Source organism: Neoarius graeffei, chromosome 10 (assembly GCF_027579695.1).
Source record: "Neoarius graeffei isolate fNeoGra1 chromosome 10, fNeoGra1.pri, whole genome shotgun sequence".
NCBI classification, from domain to species: domain Eukaryota; kingdom Metazoa; phylum Chordata; class Actinopteri; order Siluriformes; family Ariidae; genus Neoarius; species Neoarius graeffei.
The window spans coordinates 25,693,155-25,715,364 of record NC_083578.1 but is presented as its reverse complement, the minus strand read 5'-3'; the positions used below and the strand labels follow the sequence as shown (position 1 = coordinate 25,715,364).

Below are 22,210 nucleotides of genomic sequence, written 5' to 3'. Positions count from 1 at the left end.
CTGTGGAGTGTACAGCTTAAAGTGGTCCTATGGACAGATACTCCCATCTCCGCTGTGGATCTTTGCAGCTCCTTCAGTGTTATCTTTGGTGTCTTTGTTGCATCTCTGATTAATGCCCCCTTGCCCGGTCTGAGAGTTTTGGTGTGCGGCCTTCTCTTGTCAGGTTTGTAGTGGTGACATATTCTTTCCATTTTGCTATAATAATATAATTTAATAGTGCTCCCTGGGATATTCAAAGTTTGGGATATTTTTTTATAACCCAACCCTGATCTATACTTCTCCACAACTTTGTCTCTGACCTGTTTGGAGGCTCCTTAGTTTTCATGTTGCTTGCTTAGTAGTGTTGCAGAGTCAGGGTCCTTCCAGAACAGGTTGATTTATACAGACATCATGTGACCGATCACGTGACACTTTGATTGCACACAGGTGGATCTTAATCAACTAATTATGTGACTTATGAAGTGAATTGGTTGGAGCAGCTCTTATTTAGGGGTTTAATACGAAAGGGAGTGAATACCTATGCACACTCCAGATTTCTGTTTTCTCATCTTAATTATTGTTTTTGTCACAATAAAAAACAATTTGCACATTTAACTCTTTACCCCTTAAAGCAGTTGCTACAGCCACCCTTGTATATGTATATACTGTTCACCCTGAGAACATATTTACAAGAAAAAAAGTCTAAAGACAAGGCTTTGACAAGGTTTTAGACAAGGCATCATATGTCGTCATTATGGGATATACACGGGGTTGTCATATGTCGTCATTTAGGGATATACACAGGGTCGTCATATGTCGTCATTAAGAGGTAAAGAGTTAAAGTGGTAGGCATGTTGTGTAAATCAAATGGTGCTAACCACCCAAAAAATACATTTTAATTCCAGCTTGTAATGCAACAAAACAGGACAAACACCAAGGGGGATCAATAGTTTTGCAAGACACTGTATAACCTAGCACAAAATGACTATTAGCATAACAGGTTTTGTTTTCCTGAGAGCTATTTTTGAGATCTAAACAAGATATTTAATCTTAAGGTTTTTTTTAAAGTTGTACTAAAATATATTTAATCATACAATGCATGTTTCCCAGAGGGCTATGGTCATCACTCTTTGAAATTACTATACAGTTCTCCAGGTTCCCATTCAGGGAAAACATCTGTTCTCTTCTGAGCATTTTCCTTCTCTCCAAAACTGTTCATCTCTAAGCAGGCAAGCTAAAGATAGCTCTGATTAAACGATTATATGCGCAAGCATGCACACACACACACACACACACACACACACACACACACACACACACACACACACACACACACACACTTCACCCAATTATCAGCGAGGAACTTTGGGAATCATCACTCCTGAGATTATGAAGAGAACAGCAAGAGTGTGAAAATGTGCAGAGGACAGAGAGACGCTCAGCGTCCAGTCACCAGGGATTGTGCACACACATTCATTCACACACACACACACACACACACACACACACACACACACACACACACACACACACACACACACCTCTACTCACAGTCATGCACATCCACGCAAATTACTAATTCATAAGAATTACTGAGTGACCTTTCATACAATTTCACACTGACTGAATGCCAACTCACACTCTGTCCCAATCCCACACAATATCTCAAATATTTTATGTCACAGTTGTAGACTAACTGGACACTTTAGTAGGAAATCCGTATTCATACTGGGTAGGACAACCCCCTTGGGAAGGTCTCAGTTCCTAATGGCATAGATTCCACAAGGTGTTGGAAACATTCTTTTGGGATTCTGGTCCATGTTGACATGATTGCATCAGATAATTACTGTAGATTTGTCAGCTGCACAATTATATCACAAGTCTTTTATTATAATGTTATAATCAATTTATTTTTTTTATTTTTATTCATTAAGAGTCACTTCACATCTTAAAGTAATGACGGATGCCGTTTCTCTTTACTTAGTTGAGCGGTTCTTGACATCATATGGATTACTACAGTTGTGGAATAGGGCTATTTACTGTATATTTTTATTATTTACTATTTACTGTTTGATCTCAAATGCTTTAAGAAGGCAAGAAATTGCAATAATTAACTTTTGACGAGGCACACCTGTTACGGTAATTGAAAAGCATCCTCATGAAGCTGGTTAAGATAATGGCAATAGCGTGCAAAGCGTCATTTAGGTAAATGGTGGCTACTTTAAAGAATCTGAAATACGAAACATATTTTGTTTGTCTTTTGAACACTTTTGTTTACCACATAATTCCATATAGGGCGGCACGGTGGTGTAGTGGTTAGCGCTGTCGCCTCACAGCAAGAAGGTCCAGGTTCGAGCCCCGTGGCCGGCGAGGGCCTTTCTGAGCGGAGTTTGCATGTTGTCCGCGTGGGTTTCCTCCGGGTGCTCCGGTTTCCCCCACAGTCCAAAGACATGCAGGTTAGGTTAACTGGTGACTCTAAATTGACCGTGAGTGTGAATGGTTGTCTGTGTCTATGTGTCAGCCCTGTGATGACCTGGCGACTTGTCCAGGGTGTACCCCGCCTTTCGCCCGTAGTCAGCTGGGATAGGCTCCAGCTTGCCTGCGACCCTGTAGAAGGATAAAGCGGCTAGAGATAATGAGATGAGATAATTCCATATATGTTCCATGTCTTCTTTCACAGTTTTGATGTCTTCAGTATTGTTCTACTATGTAGAAAGAAGTCAAAATACAGAAAAACCTACGAATGAGTAGGGGTATACAAACTTTTGATTGGTGCAGTAGTCAAATGTGCTCTATCTGATGACTGAGAAATCCAGTGAAGTGCATTGAACTCACTGTCTTGTTCACACAACCAGTTAGAGATGACTCTGTCATCTGCATGTTGCAGCAGACATCAAGAGTCACCAGATCAGGTCATGTTTTTTTGTCTAGTTTTGCTATCCCTGTGTCCACTGTAGCCTCAGATTCCAGGTTTTTTTTTTCTTTTTTCTTTTTTCACAGGACTGGAATCTGATGTGGCGTTTTGCTTTTGTAGCCCAAACATCTCAAGGTTCAACATGTTGTGCCTTTTATGTTGCTTTTCTGCTCACCACAGTTGCAAAGAGTAGCTACTGGAGTTACCACAGCCTTCCTGTCAGCTTGATCAACAAGCCATTTCTGCCTGAAGAACTGCTGCTCCTCACTTTTTTTTTTTTTTTGTTCTTCGCACCATTCTGTATAAACTCTAGATACTATTGTGTGCGAAAATCCCAAGAGATCAGCAGTTTCTGAAATACTCAAACCAGCCCATCTGGCACCAACAACCATGTGAACAAGCAGAGGAACAGGTGTTCCTAATAAAATGGCCAGTAAGTGTATATTGAAATACATTGTACAGTCAGGATGCAGAGCGAATACAATGAATATAATGAATGGAATGATTATGACATTGTATTTATACATGTTTTCTGGTGTGACGTTCGTAATAATCCGTGTTATGTAATATCATTACACAGCAAGTTACATAAAATAGCACAGAATGGTGCAATCTGCACTCGTGTTGTACGCGTGTGTGTCTTTTATGGATACCAGGTGCACCTACCAGCTACCAGATCACCTTAGAAAAGCACCTCAGCCTGACCTGTGGTATACAGTAAGATCAGATGGAGTGTGTGTGTGAGAGAGAGAGAGAGAGAGAGTGTGTGTGCATGTTTTCATATCCTAGTGGAGACCAAAGGAATATATGATCATTGCGGGCTGTTGTGGGCTGGTTGCCATGATGAAAACTGCTTTTTCACAAAAGGAAAAAAAATTGCACCTTTTATTTATTTATTTAGATAGATAGATAGATAGATAGATAGATAGATAGATAGATAGATAGATAGATAGATAGATAGATAGATAGATAGATATTTAATAATAATAATAATAATAATAATAATAAAAGCAACAAATATTTCCTTTTGGTTACTGAGGTTAAGGTGAGGGTTAGATTTAGATGTAGGCATAGCATTAATTAGCTGAATTAAATAATTAAGTCAGTGGAAGGTCCTCACAAATATAGTAAGGCAACTCTGTGTGTGTGTGTGTGTGTGTGTGTGTGTGTGTGTGTGGGTGGTTGGATGGGTGCGTGTGTTTGTGCGAAGCGGCTGCTCCTACCTGCTACGACACCAATTCAAAACAGCACCTACTGTCGGCCTTGTGGTAACCATAGAGATTGGAAGACAGAGGGAGAAAGAGAGAGAGAGAGAGAGAGTGTGTGTGTGCGTGTGTGTGTAGTGTAATTTTCATTCTGCTGTCTGAGTCATAGCCCTATGTGCTCTGCTTGCTGTTCACCAGAGCAAAATTTTAAAAAAGTCTTGGTGCAGAATTGACTAGCAGGAGTGAAATGCTTTCAATCATCAAGGCCTTGTTGCCTGCTACTGTTACATGTTTATAAAAGAGGGTTGGTTTTTTTTTTTAAATATATGTAGCCTACTTTTTTTTTTTTACAATAAAGCTGTTTGGACTTCACAGTCAATCTCTTTATCTGCCTCTTTCACACACACACACACACACACACACACACACACACACACACACACACACACACACTTTACCTCCTCTATCTCCTCTCTCTTTCTCTGGATGGCTCGACTTCTGGCAGCTGCACGTGTTACAGAGGACAGAGACTCCCTGCCACCACTGAGCTGCTCTTCCTGATTGACCTGAGGACAAAAAAAGAGCACAAATTAGCCAAAAACGTGGGCACAAGTCTATTACTTTGAGAACTTTTTTGAAATACAAAAACTGTGGTCATGAATAAAGTAAATTGTGACCCAGATTTGGCATCATATGTGCATAAAACAGCTTCACTCTGTGGCCTCTCCAGCTCTCTGTATTATCTCTGCGCATATTAAAACTGCATGACTCCATTGTAAAAGAGTCTGGATGCTAAACTGGCCTGCCTGCAGTCCAAACCTGTCTCCCATTTAAAACATTTGGCGCATTATGAAGCACAAAATACGACAAAGGAGACCCCGAACTGTTGAGCAACTGAAATTGTATATCAGGCAAGAATAGGACAAGATTTCTCTTTCAAAACTACAGCAATTGGTCTCCTTAGTTCCCAAACATTTACAGTCTTTTTAAAAGTAGACGTGATGCAACACAGTGGTAAACATGCCCCGTCCCAACTTTTTTTTTCAACATGTTGCTGACATCAAATTCAAAATGAGCATATATTTAAAAAACAACAACAATAAAATTTCTCAGTTTCAACATTTAATATGTTGTCTTTGTACTATTTTCAATGAAACATAGGGTTACCATGATTTGCAAATTATCTCATTTACAGTTTACACAGTGTCCCAACTTTTTTTGGAATTGGGGCTGTAAGAGAACATTCTTTTCAAAGTTCATGTTTGTTAGAGACTTTTGGAGAGATGCTCGCAGTCACTGGCAAACACTTGCTTGAAGCAGCAAAGTAAAGCTGTCTGAATGTCCTTCGAGAGAACTATTTTGACCTCAACAGTACCCAGAAATCAGCAGAGGACTGTGATTGGGCAGTGATGACTTGTTTATTATTCCATGGTGCTGCACTGTTTATGTTAGCAGCATGCAGTTCAATAGCTGAAAGGGTTCCATTTCAAGGTGGCATCCATTACACTGTAGCATGAATTCAGCTTGTTTTGGTGTACATATTGAAATTTACATTGTCCAACAACAATGATTGTATTTTATTTGTCAGTAACAGCACTGAAAGTCTGAGTTCGGAGCAGCCTCCAAACATGGCCACTCCGGACTACACTTCCCAAGCACCACAACGGCCCTCATCACCAGAATACTAATTACATCACCTGTCACCAATTCACCTGCCAATTACCCCATCTACTTAAACCCCACTCAATCAATCACTCAGTGCAAAGTATTGTTCCATGTCCCATACCTGACTTTACCAAGCCAATTGGTTTCTGTCTGACTTCCTGCTTAAGACCACTGTTTACGTTCATTCCCAACCTCATCTTCATGTCTGCTCTGTGTTACTCTGCTGATTGATCAACCTCTGCCTTTTCCTGACTACAATTCCTGCTCTATAATTAGGCTCTGCTTGCAGTTTGCGCCGCACCCGCTCTCCACTGCAATTGCAACCGTAAGTGCCTGCACTCTGACAGGATACTTCGCCATCTATGAATATGGCAGAGGAAGCAAAGCAGATTGCAGTTAACGTGCAGGGGCATTTGTAAGGACAGCACCAGTACATAATCAATGATCTCAACACCAGGATATCGCAGCTCACTGCTGTAGTGTCGCAGGCCATCCTCACACGCCCCTCGTCACTCACTGGTGCATCTCGAAGCATTCCTCTCTCAGAGAAGTTTTCTGGAGAGGTTTCCAACTGCAAGGGATTCCTTCTTCAGTGTTCACTGTACTTTTCGTCACTCACAGGAGTAACCAATGAACACAAGATTTCTCAGTTCATCAGCCTTCTCACAGGTAAAGCTCTCCAGTGGGCAAGCGTGGTGTAGATGCATGGGGGTGAACACACCACGTCTTACGATTGTTTTCTGGAGCTCTTCACGAGAGTTTTTGACCACCAGCCTGAGGGAATAGAGGCCGGAGAGAGTTTATTAATGATCCAACTGGGAGAAAGGAGTGTTGTGGAGTATGCACTGGACTTCCACACCCTAGCTGCCGGTAGCGGTTGGAACGAGTCAGCACTGAAAGCCACGTTTTGCCAGAATTTGCATCCAGAAGTGCTCAGCAAGCTGGCCTGCCATGACAAACATCTCTCTCTGGACTCTTTTATTGACCTAGCCATCTGCCTGGATCATCTCATTCAAAAGCAACCCTCACTACAGTTATCTCCTGCCACCGGACACCCCAGCAGCCTTCGCACTTTCCAACTTCTCCAGAACAAGTATTGGTGGGAAAACATGATCTCGGACATCAACCATTTTGTTTCCTCATGCTCTGTCTGTACCCAAGCCAAGGTTCCCAGAGCTCCCCCTGTGGGTAAGCTATGTCCTCTCCTAGTACCTACGCAACCCTGGTTGCACATTGCTATTGACTCTATCACTGACCTACCCCAGTCACAAGGCAACACAATCATTCTGGTCATTGTCAATAGGTTTTCAAATTCACTCAAGCTCATCCCACTACCAGGTCTTCCCACTGCCTTCGAAACCATTGAACTATTATTCACCCACATCTTCCACGACTATGGTATCCCTGATATAGTTAGTGGCCGGGGTCCCCAGTTCATTTCAAGACTATGGTCATGGTTCATGAACAGACTGGGAGTGTCCGTTAGCCTCACTTCTGGGTATCACTGGCAGTCCAGCGGCCAAGCTGAATGAGTGAACCAGGAGGTGGGTTGCTTCCTCCGTTTATTTTGCATGCAAAATCAGAACGACTCTGCACAATTTCTTCTATGGGCTGAGTACGCACAAAATTCTCTCAAGCATTCAGCCACACTTAGCTAACCCTGTTCCAGTGCGTATTCTGATACCAACCTCCGCTCTTCCCATGGGATGATGCCCCTACGCAGATTCCAGCCATTGACTCATGGTTCCAGAGGAGTCAACAGTTGTGGGAAGAGGTTCATCAGAGTCTAGAGAGTGTCAACACCAAGTACAAGCACTACGCCAACAAGCACAGAAATGCCACCCCGGAGTATGCCCCAGGTGATCGAGTGTGGGTCTCTACGAAGGACCACAGGGAATTCACTCAAGCTCATCCTGCAGAAAGCTACAAGTCAGATACCATGGCCCATTCAAGGTTCTACATAAGATCAACAAGGTCTCATACAGGCTCGAGCTTCCTCCTCACAGTAAGATGGCTCCCACATTTCACGTCTCCTGCCTCAAACCCACTCTCCAAGGTCCCCTAGCCTCTGAAACACCCATCCAAGAAACCCCCTCCCCAGACATTGGAGGCAAGCCCATCTATCAGGTCAACAAGATCCTCAATTCCCACCGCAGACAGGGACAACTTGAATACTTGGTTGACTGGGAGGGTTACAGCCCTGAGGAATGTAGTTGGGTCAGTTCGAGGGACATCTTGGACCCCCTCCTCATGCAAGAATTCCACAGCCTGCACCCCGACAAGCCTGCACCAAGAAAGAGAGGTCGACCAAGGAAAGAAGTTGCTCGGGGGGGTGTTCTGTCAGTAACAACACTGAAAGCTTGAGTTTGGTGCAGCCTCCAAACGTGGCTGCTCTGGACTACACTTCGCAAGCACCACAGTGCCCCTTGTCACCAGAATACTAATTAGATCACCTGTCACCAGTTCACCTGCCAATCTTAAACCCAGCTCAAACAATCACTCATTGTGAAGTATCATTCTATGTCCTGTACCTGACTTTACCAAGCCATTTGGTTTCTGACTGACTTCCTGTCTAAGACCACTGTTTACGTTCATTCCTGACCTCGTCTTCACGTCTGCTCTGTGTTACTCTGTTTGCCGATCAATTGATCTCCGCCCATTTCCTGACTATGATTCCTGCTCTACGATTAAGCTCTGTTTGCAGTTTGCGCTGCACCTGCTCTCACCTGCAATTGCATCCGTAAGTGCTTGCGCTCTGACGTTATTCCTGTGTCATGAATTCCTCTCTACACCACAGACCCCTGACCCAGCACTGACAGTGTGTTTCTTTTGGAAGAATAAAACCTATTTTAGTGACTCATAAAACACCATGAAAAAATAACGCTACTGTTAGCATTATCAAATTTAAGTTATGCAGTGCCATGATATAAGCAAACTGCGTCCTGTCACAAGCTGTGCATGTCATTATAATACCAGAAAAAGATATTTTAAGCCACTGGCTGAAAGGGCAATGTTAACACTGGGGCTTGAGAGATGTAAAAACATTGAGTATAGTATACCACATTTGAACTCAGGCGTCATTCTGGTCAAGTCTAGTACAATGTTTACTATACTGTATATGCAGTACCAGTCAAAAGTTTGAACTCACCTTCTAATTCAATGTTTTTTTCTTGATTTTTATTAATTATAAGACATGTCGTGTCTTCAAGTAATGATAGATGTAATTTCTCTTTACTTAGTTGAGCGGTTCTTGACATAATATGTATTGTTACTACAATTGTGGAATAGGGCTGTTTACTGTGTGTTTATTATTTACTGTTTGATCTCAAATGCATTAAGAAGTCAAGAAATTGCACTAATTAACTTTTGACAAGGCACACCTGTTAATTGAAAAGCATTCCAGGTGACAACTCATGAAGCTGGTTAAGATAATGCCAATAGTGTGCAAAGCGTCATCAAGGTAAATGGTGGCTACTTTGAAGAATCTAAAATATGAAACATTTTTCAATAATTTTTTTGTTTAGCACGATTTCATATATGTTCCATATGTTATTTCATAGTTGCTTCACAAATAAATGACCAAGTAAAATATTTTTGTCTCATTTGTTTAACTGGGTTCTCTTTATTTACTTTTAGGACTTGTGTGAAAATCTGATGATGTTTTAGGTCCTATTTATGCAGAAATACAGAAAATTCTAAAGGGTTCACAAACTTTCAAGCACCACTGTAGAAAATCATCGAAATACAGAAAAACTTGTGAATGAGTAGGTGTGTCCAAACTTTTGACTGGTGCTGTACATAAGAATGTAACTTATTAACTTGGTCTCATACATCAGGGAAGGAAAAGTTGATCAAATAAATAAGTAAATAAGAAATAGCTCTGCTTGCTAGTATTTTCTTTTTGACAGTGCTGATATTGTTAACATTCTAACTATTCATGCGACAGAAATTAATAATGGTGCATTCTTGTGCTCTTTGAGGTAGGTGTTTTCTGTATTTGGTGCAGGGTCTCCCTTATTACCCACCTGTAATATAAAGAATAATCTAAACAGTCCAAACTTTTTACTGGTACTGTATATACAGTGGGCGGCACGGTGGTGTAGTGGTTAGCGCTGTCGGCTCACAGCAAGAAGGTCCTGGGTTCGAGCCCCGTGGCCGGCGAGGGCCTTTCTGTGCGGAGTTTGCATGTTCTCCCCGTGTCCGCGTGGGTTTCCTCCGGGTGCTCCGGTTTCCCCCACAGTCCAAAGACATGCAGGTTAGGTTAACTGGTGACTCTAAATTGACCGTAGGTATGAATGTGAGTGTGAATGGTTGTCTGTGTCTATGTGTCAGCCATGTGATGACCTGGCAACTTGTCCAGGGTGTACCCCGCCTTTCGCCCATAGTCAGCTGGGATAGGCTCCAGCTTGCCTGCGACCCTGTAGAAGGATAAAGCGGCTAGAGATAATGAGATGAGATGAGATGTATATACAGTACTGTGCAAAAGTCTAAGGCACATGCAAAAAAAAAAAAAAAATGCTGTAGAGCAGTGATGCCTCCAAAAGTCATTAAATTAAATGTTCCTACATTTATAATTGTTATACATACGGTACAGGACACTTTTTCCATAGAATAAAAACATGCATTCTATTCCCTTCTAGTGGGTTTCATTCATTTGGTTTGATAGCATGCAATATTGTTAGCATAGCACTTATCCTACATGTATTACATCACTCTACCCAATGGAGAATGAGCGTTGAATATGGTTTATGATATTGCATGGTTGTCGAGACAACATGACGTCACACATTGCAGCTGATACGAATATCCAATGAGAGTTTTCTGCTGTGCATGCACAGAAGCATTTCTTTGTTCGCCGGAAAAGAGAAAGATGCGTTGAACACCCGGCAGGCTACCAAAACTTCATTAGATGTTCTTTACGCATATTTATAAGCAGTGGTGAACCATTACTATTAGAGCTGGGACTTCAGCTCAGCCAAAACTTAGCCAAACACACCAAGTAAAAGTAACTTAGTAAATTAAGTAGGGAAATGAATGCTTAAGTCTGAGTGAAAAATACTGTGGCGAACGTGCATGGAAGAAGAGTCTGGAGACAGAAATCTTAGTTTCTCGGTCATTAGCCTGTGCTACTTGCTCTCGATTGCACTGGCTTGACTGCTTTATTAGCATTCGCTAGCACTACTGATAAACACTACACCAGCCGAAAGGTGACTTCACTGCTGTGCTGATGGTGCCGGCTCGCGTTGGCCTTCGAGAACACTGATATGCTGATGTGAAGAGACTGGGTATGTATAATGATAATAATATTGGCTGGCTTTTTTTCATGGTATATCAGATATATTCCATTCAGCTAGCATGATATTGAAGGAGTCGAAGATGAGTTCAATATCATGCTAGCTGAATGGAATATATCTTATATACCACAAAAAAAGCCAGCCAATATTATTATCTGTATGATAACAATAATATATCTGCTATATCACTCAACGCCAGCCAGTATTATTTAAATATATCATAAATAACAGTAAATAGTAATAAATAAAACAAAGTCAATATTTCGTGGACGACCCTTTGCTTTAAAAAAAATGGCAGTCTTCGGTACAATGAGTGCAGTTTTATAAGGAAATGAGCTGTAGGTTTTACTGAGCATCTTGCAGAACCAGCCACAGTTCTTCTGGACACTTTGACTGTCACACTCGCGTCTTCATTTTGTAGTAAAACCCAGTAGCCTTCATTATGTCTTCTTTTTTTGGAGAATGATCTCTTGTGTAATATGCTGCTTTCTTTACTGACATACAAACATTTTTTTCTGTAACATTTAATTTTGTGCTGGTAATCTCATCTCATCTCATTATCTCTAGCCGCTTTATCCTTCTACAGGGTCGCAGGCAAGCTGGAGCCTATCCCAGCTGACTATGGGCGACAGGCGGGGTACACCCTGGACAAGTCGCCAGGTCATCACAGGGCTGACACATAGACACAGACAACCATTCACACTCACATTCACACCTACGGTCAATTTAGAGTCACCAGTTAACCTAACCTGCATGTCTTTGGACTGTGGGGGAAACCGGAGCACCCGGAGGAAACCCACGCGGACACGGGGAGAACATGCAAACTCCACACAGAAAGGCCCTCGCCGGCCACGGGGCTCGAACCCAGACCTTCTTGCTGTGAGGCGACAGCGCTAACCACTACACCACCGTGCCGCCCTGCTGGTAATCTAATGTTTGGAAATCTAAAATGTTTTTGTACTGACTCGATAAAGTAGAAGTCATAAAATAAAAATCGATAAAGTTTGTACTAAGATAATAGCATGCTTAAGACCTTTGCACAGTACTGTATATACAGTATATGGTGGAAACACTTTTTTTAACATTTACAATTATTTCTAGTGTCAGTTAAAAGGATTAACTGTGTATATTCGTCTTCTGTTCTACACGTAAAACAAAACTCTGGCTTATTATATTGAACCTACAATCCTTTGCTCATCTGGCTGTCACCTTATTCAAATGATGTGCATGGCACAACCATGAGGCATCATTTTCCATTTCAGGAGGCTACATGTAGGAATTAATTTTCCCATGCAAAACGCTCTGCAACTGTTCCATCATATCAGGGGTCATCAAACTACGGCCCGCAGGCCAAATCCGGCCCGCCACCCCCCTTTGACCGGCCCCCCAGCCCCTCTGCCCCCCACCACTTGAACCGGCCCTATGAGGCAATCCCCAAAAGTGGTCATGGCCTATTTTTTTTTAAATTGCTTTTTGGCAAATAATAACATGTCTGCATCTTGTATTTTGTTGATTTTATCAATTAAAATTGATATTTAATTATAAAATGAACTATTCATATTTTCCGAATTTTCGTCATATGCTCGCGATCAAGCAGTGACAGGCAGCGCATGCGCAGAGAACTGTCAGTGTTCAGGACAAGAAAATGGCGAGCGGTAAGCGAAAAGCTGACAGAGAGTGCAGAGTTTTCAAAGAACAGTGGACCACCGATTATTTTTTCGTTCAGTGTAAGGACCGTGCAGTTTGTCTTGTATGTAAAGAAAATGTGTTGGTTTTCAAAGAATATAATCTGCATCGTCACTACGAAACCCGCCACAAAGAGTATGCTAGTTTGCAAGGGCAAACAAGAGAAGACAGGATTCAGAGGATGAAATGAGGACTGGCTGCACAACAGAATGTATTCCTTCGCCAAACCCAGATCAACCAGGCTGCTGTCCGAGCTAGCTATAAGGTAGCTCACCTACTAGCTACCCATGGAAAGCCGTTTACTGATGGGGACTTTGTTAAAGTATGCATGCTTGCTGTGGCCAAGGAGGTGTGTCCCGACAAGAAGGATGCGCTCAATGCGGTGAGTCTCTCCGCACCTACTATGACCAGGCGAACCGAATATTTGGGGGACAACGTGTATGACCAGCTGAATGAGAGCGCGTCAGAATTCGAGTTTTTTGCTTTGGCCATGGATGAGAGCAATGACGTGCAGGACACAGCACAACTGCTGTGATCTATTGATCTATTGCTCATATTATTATAATTTCACTGTTTTTTTTAAATGTATTTATTTTATAGGCCTATTTATTTGACCTTTATTAAGTGCTGCACACAATTATTATTAATATCAACAGGCCTACCTACAATTTATAATTTTCCACTCACCTTTGCCAGTGTCAATCACCTCAACTAGGCAGATGTTTCTTACCTTGACAGCTTTAAATTTGTGAAGACTCGATTACTACTTTTGCAAACCACTAGTAAAGATAAACAAATATGTGCCAGGAATTAAGTGTGGATCTAGTAGTGTGGATATACCGTAGTAGTGTGGATATAGTAGTGGGGATGGCTGTGCCAGGCCTAGTAATCTCTACTACACAATGAGGCCTGCTGGTGGTCATATTTGTCTGGGTCATACAATTCTATGTTATATAGCTGACCCGACCCCGGCCCCCCATCACAGTCAGGAATGACAGTGTGGCCCCCAGAGAAAAAAGTTTGGTGACCCCTGCATCATATCTTAAGCTTCTTAAAGGGAACATTGATCTCTGAGGCCAATGTCGTCCTGTGTAATACAATTAGGACAAACTGAACGTCTCACCTCATGTTTTTTTTTTTTAATGAAAGATGAAAGTATGTGGTCACTTACTGTAAATGATAGGGTATGCCTCTCAGAAGCGACTGAAGATGATCGGGAACGTTCTGCGAGCAACAAAGAATGAAAGATAAAGAAAATGAAGCATTTATATCATTAGTGAAATCACAGTCATATCAAATCTTTGAGGTATTTATTACATTCATTTTTACAGCATTTTACAGATTCCCTTTTACAGAATGAGTGCACTAACAAAAAAACAACAACACATTTTATGCCAGTACAATAGGTCAAGGTCTAAGAATACCAGTCAAGTTGAATCCCTCCCTGTTGGAGAGGAGATAGAAGAGAACAAAAAAAAAGTAAGAGACTATTTTAATTAAATTAGTATTCATGTTAGTGCTTGGTGAAAAGTTCGGTCTTCAGTTTTTGTTGAAAGACAGCCAGTTCAGAGAGCCAGGGGACGTTCTTTTCTACTACCTGGGTCCCAATACGAAGGAGAATCTTTCTTGTTACATCTTTGGCCTCAGTTCAAATATGCTTCCTAAATTTACACTGTATTATTTGGTCTTTCCTTTGATCAGGGCCTCAATTAAAATGGTATGAAAGGAATAACTAAGGCTTCTTTAAGAGGATCTGCAGGGTGCGATTTGGAGAATTTGCCTTGCAACATTTGAATGCTTGGACTGCTTGATATACGGTATACTGGCTCTCTGCCTAGATGCTTAAATTCTCTCTCTTTTGCTTTTTTTCCCTTTCGCTCTTGCTCTCACCCTCTCACACACAAAAACACCTTCATTTCTCTCCCACTCACATACACAAAACATTTGAGCTCATCCTCTCTCTCTCTATCTCTCTCTCTCTCTCTCTCTGTGTCACTCTTTCACTCACACACACACACACACACACACACACACACACACACACACACACACATATATACTGTATATATAAAAATAGCACAAAGTCAATGACTCACGCTCATCTCTGCATATCTCACAGGCACAATGAGCAAACAAGTGAAAGAGAGCGGAACCTATATGAAAGGTTCAGACCTCATCAGTCAATACCATTTTCACACTCCAGCCTGTGAAAACACTTCTACAGGTGGACGTATGATGCATTTTCATATCATTTCAAATTGGTATTTTTTATTTTCAAATATCCTTCTCTGAGCAAGCATCTCATCATTTACAAAAATATATTTATCGACCTACTGTGCTCAGCCAAAAGACTGCAGAGCAGTAAGATTATTCTCTGGATAATTTTTTTTTTGCCAAAGAGCTTTTCACCAGTTCAACAATTCATCGAGCTGTTTACTTCTCCAGTAATGCAGCTGTGGTTGATGAGTGCATAATGATGAGCACTGAGAAAAAAAGGAGCAGGTGGTTGCTCTTGGTAGTAAAAATGTGCTTACACTACCATCTAGTGTGTACGATGAGTTGCAAAACAGTAGCAGGTATATACAATTTTACATTATGCAGATACTTTATATGTGCATAGTGACAGCATTCGCCCTCTACTGCAATACTCATTACTTTATGATGAACTATTCAGGGGTGGGTTTCCCGAACGCCTCTTAAGGCTAAGAGCGTCTTGAACTGCCTCTTAAGATCCATTGTTAAGTTAACATGGTTTTCCCAAACAACATCATAGCCAAAGTAGTCCTTTAGTTTGCTCTTAACTTACGATGGATCTGGATCACTCGTTCACAACAAAGAGCGCCTCCTCACAGCCGAAAAGACAGAAAGCACATGCACCTCTGAGGGATTCTTACAATCAATGTGCGGAAACTGATGTTGAATCTGCTGCAGTGTTCAGTTATTTTTCTTGTACATTGCAAGTACATCGAATTAATTATTAAATAAATATATGCAAAACATTATGAATGTATTTCAATATGGAATTACGTATGGATATCATAATGTCACACTGACATTCCCACATTTCTGCACCTGTGTGACAAGCCTGTAGTGCTCGTGTACTAATTTTAAGGACTCGTTACTCGACTTGGACTTCAGCACTGATGACTCGGACTTGGACTCAGACTCGTGCATTAACTGCATTTGGACTCATAAATTGGAGACGAGGACTCTGATTTTTTTTCTTTATTTTTTGCAACATGCCATAATAATCTCATCATCTCTAGCCGCTTTATCCTTCTACAGGGTCACAGGCAAGCTGGAGCCTATCCCAGCTGACTACGGGCGAAAGGCGGGGTACACCCTGGACAAGTCGCCAGGTCATCACAGGGCTGACACATAGACACAGACAACCATTCACACTCACATTCACACCTACGGTCAATTTAGAGTCACCAGTTAACCTAACCTGCATGTCTTTGGACTGTGGGGGAAACCAGAGCACCCGGAGGAAACCCACGTGGAGAACATGCAAACTCCGCACAGAAAGGCCCTCGCCGGCCACGGGACTCGAACCCGGATCTTCTTGCTGTGAGGCGACAGCGCTAACCACTACACCACCGTGCCGCCCGCCATAATAATTTGGCATAAGATATTTATATATACATTAATTTTATACTAATTTCATGCAAGAGAATGCACATTCACCTGTTCATACGTCATGTTCAGGTACAAACTAACGTTAATGGCGCTAAAATGCCTGGAGAGAACGTCCCTAGGATTGTCCGCTTTGCTTATACATACTTCTCATGCAGTGGGGAAAAAAATGCACTGCTGTGTGTTCCATATGTAGAAGAACTATCGAGGAGACGACGGGGACAACCTCGAACTTCAATCGTCATTTGACAAGACTCCACCCAGAGAAGGAAGTGACACGCTATGTTCATTGCTCTGTTGATAGCAGGGCTTGTGTCGGACTCAACTCGGATCAGTAGTGGACTCGACTCGAAATTTTCTTTAATAACTTGGACCTGACTCGGACTTCAACATTGGGAACTCGAGCCTGGATTCGGACTCAAGGTTTAGTGACTCAACTACAATATTGATATAAGGAGAACATTGCCAACTTGGCATTGTGGATAACAGTTGAAATAATCCTGGGAAAACATTTACTGAATTATTTATCTTATTATTTGCTCATTCTTTCGTGTGAATGTTTGTTCATTCCATTCCATTATCCCTAACTGCTTATCCTGTGTAAGGCTGCAGGCAAGCTGGAGCCTATCCCAGCTGACTATGGATGAGAGGTGGGGTACATCCTGGATAAGTTGCCAGATCATCGCAGGACTGACACATAGAGACAAACAACCGTTCACACTCACGGTCAATTTAGAGACACCAGTTAGACTGCATGTCTTTGGATTGTGGGGGAAACCAGAGCACCCAGAGGAAACCCATGCAGACACGGGGAGAACATGCAAACTCCACACAGAAAGGCCTGCATCAGCCACTGGGCTTGGACCCAGAACCTTCTTGCTGTGAGGCAACAATGCTAACCACTGCACCACTGTGCTGCCCAAAATGTAAAATAATTTCAATAATTAATTACCACATCATATATGTAATGCTTCATGACAATACAATACAATAACATATTTTAACACTTTATATTTCATTAGTTTCTGATAAAAAATGAATGCCATGCGACCTCATCAACTGGATTTAGCAACTACTAATGTCGTTCGTAACTACAGTATGAATACCTTGAGCAACTACTAATGCCTATATTGAGGATGCACACTGCAAAGACGCTCTTAGCAAAGTTGCTCTGAAGACTCCTTCTTACGAGTGAGTTTGGGAAAACCACGCTCAGAGACAACGGTCGTTGCTTAAAAGTGTCTTTAAACTCACTCTTTAGCCCTAAAGTGCAATATTATCGGGAAGCCCATCCCTGTTTTGTTGATCTGTTTATAGACCAGCTCTTATGTTATTCCTTCTCTATTCTTATATGATCTTAATTATGATATACACATTTTGTAGTATTTTATTATTTGTATCAATTGTATGATAATGCAGCATTTATATTTCTTATGGGGGATGAAGAAGGGGTTATGTTGGACAAAAAGATATATATGGTAGGGAAATAAACCTCCAGCCACAGTGATTTGATTTTTTTTTTTAGATGAGATTGTACACCAGTTATCACTTACCTTGTGAAAAGTCTTATACTTGTTTGCATGAGACCATTTCATGAAATACATAGGTGTACTGTATATAAGGTATATACACTCAGTGACGGCGGCACGGTGGTGTAGTGGTTAGCGCTGTCACCTCACAGCAAGAAGGTCCGGGTTTGAGCCCCGGGGCCGGCGAGGGCCTTTCTGTGCGGAGTTTGCATGTTCTCCCCGTGTCTGCGTGGGTTTCCTCCGGGTGCTCCGGTTTCCCCCACAGTCCAAAGACATGCAGGTTAGGTTAACTGGTGACTCTAAATTGACCGTAGGTGTGAATGTGGGTGTGAATGGTTGTCTGTGTCTATGTGTCAGCCCTGTGATGACCTGGCGACTTGTCCAGGGTGTACCCCGCCTTTCGCCCATAGTCAGCTGGGATAGGCTCCAGCTTGCCTGCGACCCTGTAGAACAGGATAAAGCGGCTAGAGATAATGAGATGAGATGAGACACTCAGTGACCACTTTATTAGGAACACCCGGATACTTTCATTCATGCAGTTATCCATACAGTCAATCCTGTGGCAGTGGCACAATCCACAAAATCATGCAGATATTCGTACAGGTGAAGAACTTCAGTTAATGTTCACATCAAACATCAAAATGGAGGGGAAATGTGATGTCCGTGACTTTCACTTTGACACATCAAACCTTGAGCTGGATGGGCTACAACAGCAGACGACCACAACAGGCTCCAGTCGTATCAGCCAAGAACAGGAATGGGAGGCTACATTAGACACAAACTCCCCAAAACTACATAGCCTGAAAAAACATCACCTGATCTTTTTCCTCTTGCTAATCATGATTGGATAATTGCATGAATGTTTCTAATAAAGTGGAAGTGTATATAAGATAGATATTGTATGTATGTAATTACCTATATGAATTTTGAAAACAGCATAAAAGCACTTTATATTGTCAGGGCCACTTCTAGGTTATCTGTAGTTAGTTAGTTTTTTCCTACATAGTTCCCCCCTTTCTTATTATCAGCCCACCCCAACCCCCTTTATACAGTGCCTTGCAAAAGTATTGATCCCCCTTGGTGTTTGTCCTGTTTTGTCGCATTATAAGCTGGAATTAAAATGCATTTTTGAGGGGTGAGCACCATTTGATTTACACAACATGCCAACAGCTTTAAAGGTGCACATTGTTGTTTTATTGAGACACAAACAATAATTAAAATTAAAAAAAAAAAAAGAAATCTGGAGTGTGCATAGGTATTCACCCCCTTTCATATGAAACCCCTAAATAAGAGCTGGTCCAACCAGTTCACTTCATAAGTCATATAATTAGTTGATTAAGATCCACCTCTGTGTAATCAAAGTGTCACATGAGCTGTCACATGATGTCTGTATAAATCAACCTGTTCTGGAAGGACCCTGACTCTGCAACACTACTAAGCAAGCAACATGAAAACCAAGGAGCCTCCAAACAGGTCAGAGACAAAGTTGTAGAGAAGTATAGATCAGGGTTGGGTTATAAAAATATCCCAAACTTTGAATATCCCAGGGAGCACCATTAAATCCATTATAGCAAAATGGAAAGAATATGGCACCACTACAAACCTGACAAGAGAAGGCCGCCCACCAAAACTCACAGGCTGGGCAAGGAGGGCATTAATCAGAGATGCAACAAAGACACCAAAGAGAACACTGAAGGAGCTGCAAAGATCCACAGCAGAGATGGGAGTATCTGTCCATAGGACCAGTTTAAGCTGTACACTCCACAGAGCTGGGCTTAATGGAAGAGTGGCCAGAAAAAAAGTCATTGCTTAAGAAAACACGTTTGGAGTTTGCCCAACAGCGTGTGGCAGACTCCCCAAACACATGGAAGATTCTCTGGTCTTGCTGTAGGGATGTTTGTGTCAAGATAAAAAAAAAAAAACAATGTGCACCATTAAAGTGGTAGGTATGTTGTGTAAATCAAATGGTGCTAATCCCCCCAAAATCCATTTTAATTCCAGCTTGTAATGCAACAAAACAGGACAAACACGAAGGGGGATGAACACTTTTGCAAGGCACTGCACATACACTGGAATATACCTGGTGTGTTCAATGCTTTTTTTTCCTGTGCTGGGGTTGAAGTGCTCTTATCAGATCTCTTTTCCACGTCCTTGCTTGATGAATGCACTTTTATGCGTCTCAGCACCAAAGTTGGGCTCCGAGATCTAGATGAAGGGCGAAGATCAGAGGCTCTCTGGAACCTGTGGAACCTCAAGCTAAAACTGGACCGCTGGGAAAAGTAGTCTTCTCTGGGCCTGTAATAGAAGCTGCAGGAAGAGAGAAGGTATATTCATCCTCTGTTGATTGATGTTTATTATATAGATAGACAAGAATCAGTTGCCATTTCTTACTGTTCTCATAAACCATTCTTATTTTGAAGAACCCGTGGATATGACAAGATAATCATTAATAATAATCAATAATCATTCTTGGACGCGTGTGTGCAAATATGTGTGTTTTGATGTAAAAGAAAACCATAAGTTGGTGAATTTCACTATCCCGATTTGGAAATCCTTTTTCCTACAGAAACTATAGAAAGTATGGTAACTCTGTGCACTATTATTTGGCAATTTCTGCTCCTCCTGATTATTTTTACTGTTCAAATAATAGAATGCTATGAGTGAATAAAAAAAAGATTTTTCTTTGTCAGGGGACATGTGTTTTGAAAAATAATAAATATTTGCGGCAGCACGGTGGTGTAATGGTTAGTGCTGTCGCCTCACAGCAAGAAGGTCCGGGTTCGAGCCCCGTGGCCGGCGAGGGCCTTTCTGTGTGGAGTTTGCATGTTGTCCGTGTGGGTTTCCTCCGGGTACTCTGGTTTCCCCCACAGTCCAAAGACATGCAGGTTAGGTTAACTGGTGACTCTAAATTGACCGTGAATGGTTGTCTGTGTCAGCCCTGTGATGACCTGGCGACTTGTCCAGGGTGTACCCCGCCTTTCGCCCGTAGTCAGCTGGGATAGGCTCCAGCTTGCCTGCGACCCTGTAGAACAGGATAAAGCGGCTAGAGATAATGAGATGAGATAAATATTTGCCTTTTTTTTTACAAGGAACAAATAAAATTATCAAAAGAACAGTTGCCAGTATAGCTATGGTTCATTTCACATTTCATGATTTTTTTTTTCCATTCATAGAATCTGTTTCTTGATTTTTTTTTTTCATTAACAATTTTAGCTGAAGCAGCCACCATAGCCTCCCAGGTGCTCTTCAGAGATACATATTGTTTTCCTTTTCTGTAAATCTAATTCTTGAGAAAGGCTCACAAGTTCTCAATGGGGTATTAATAAAGTGAGGAAGAGGGTCAAGTCATTCATCAGTTATCTTTTTTAACATTTTTGGCGTAACCACTCGGTGTAGTATGTACGTTGATATACTGTATTATTCTATCCACATTCACTGGATATGAACAATTGTGTACTCTGATTGGTTACTCTACTACTAGGCTATCAGCTCATATACCAGTACAATGAGTAGAGAAAAACAAAATGGCAGAGCGACCGAGGATGAAATAAAAACTCTACTCGAAAACAAAACCCCCAAAAATACAAACAAGAAAAAAGCAACAAAATATGGAATAAAAGTATTGGATGGTAAGAACATATCTTTTTTTTTTAAGAATTATTATTATTATAGCATTTTTCACCAATTGCTACTGACATTTCACCGGTTTGTTTACATTCTAAGCGGAAATGATTTTGTTGGATGTTTTATATAACGTTTTTATTTATCGAATTTGTAAAAAATCAAAATAAAGATGCTGTTTCTCAAAATCCAGTGAATGTAGATCAAATAAAGCAGTAATTCCATTCAATCTCGTCATGCACAGCTTATAGGCGACTTGGCTCTATGCGCCTCATTGGCTATCAGCTCATGTATGACTTGATTTCATGGAATAACTGTTAATTATCTTGCATAAATATCACCATTGTCTTGAATGCTGCTGAATTCATGACCTTCATGAGGATTATAATGTTCTCTCTGGCATTTTGGTTGAAAATGAAACTTTATTGCTGGAAGATACTTTATTACTATGTGGTGTTATAATTTATTTATTTGCATGTCTCATCTCATTATCTCTAGCCGCTTTATCCTGTTCTACAGGGTCGCAGGCAAGCTGGAGCCTATTCCAGCTGACTACGGGCGAAAGGCGGGGTACACCCTGGACAAGTCGCCAGGTCATCACAGGGCTGACACATAGACACAGACAACCATTTACACCTATGGCTAATTTAGAGTCACCAGTTAACCTAACCTGCATGTTTT

The 22,210-nt window shown here is 41.5% G+C and overlaps 1 protein-coding gene across 1 annotated transcript in view; it reads right to left on the bottom strand.

Moving 5' to 3' along the window:
* LOC132892474 (periphilin-1) overlaps positions 1-22,210 on the bottom strand; it is a 72,504-nt gene that overhangs the window by 13,983 nt on the left and 36,311 nt on the right. The window contains exons 3-5 of the mRNA XM_060930758.1: positions 19,989-20,215; positions 13,915-13,967; positions 4,557-4,664 (exon numbers count right to left, since the gene is read on the bottom strand). Coding sequence (XP_060786741.1) covers positions 4,557-4,664; positions 13,915-13,967; positions 19,989-20,215 — 388 coding nt within the window. The remainder of the gene's footprint in view (positions 1-4,556; positions 4,665-13,914; positions 13,968-19,988; positions 20,216-22,210) is intronic.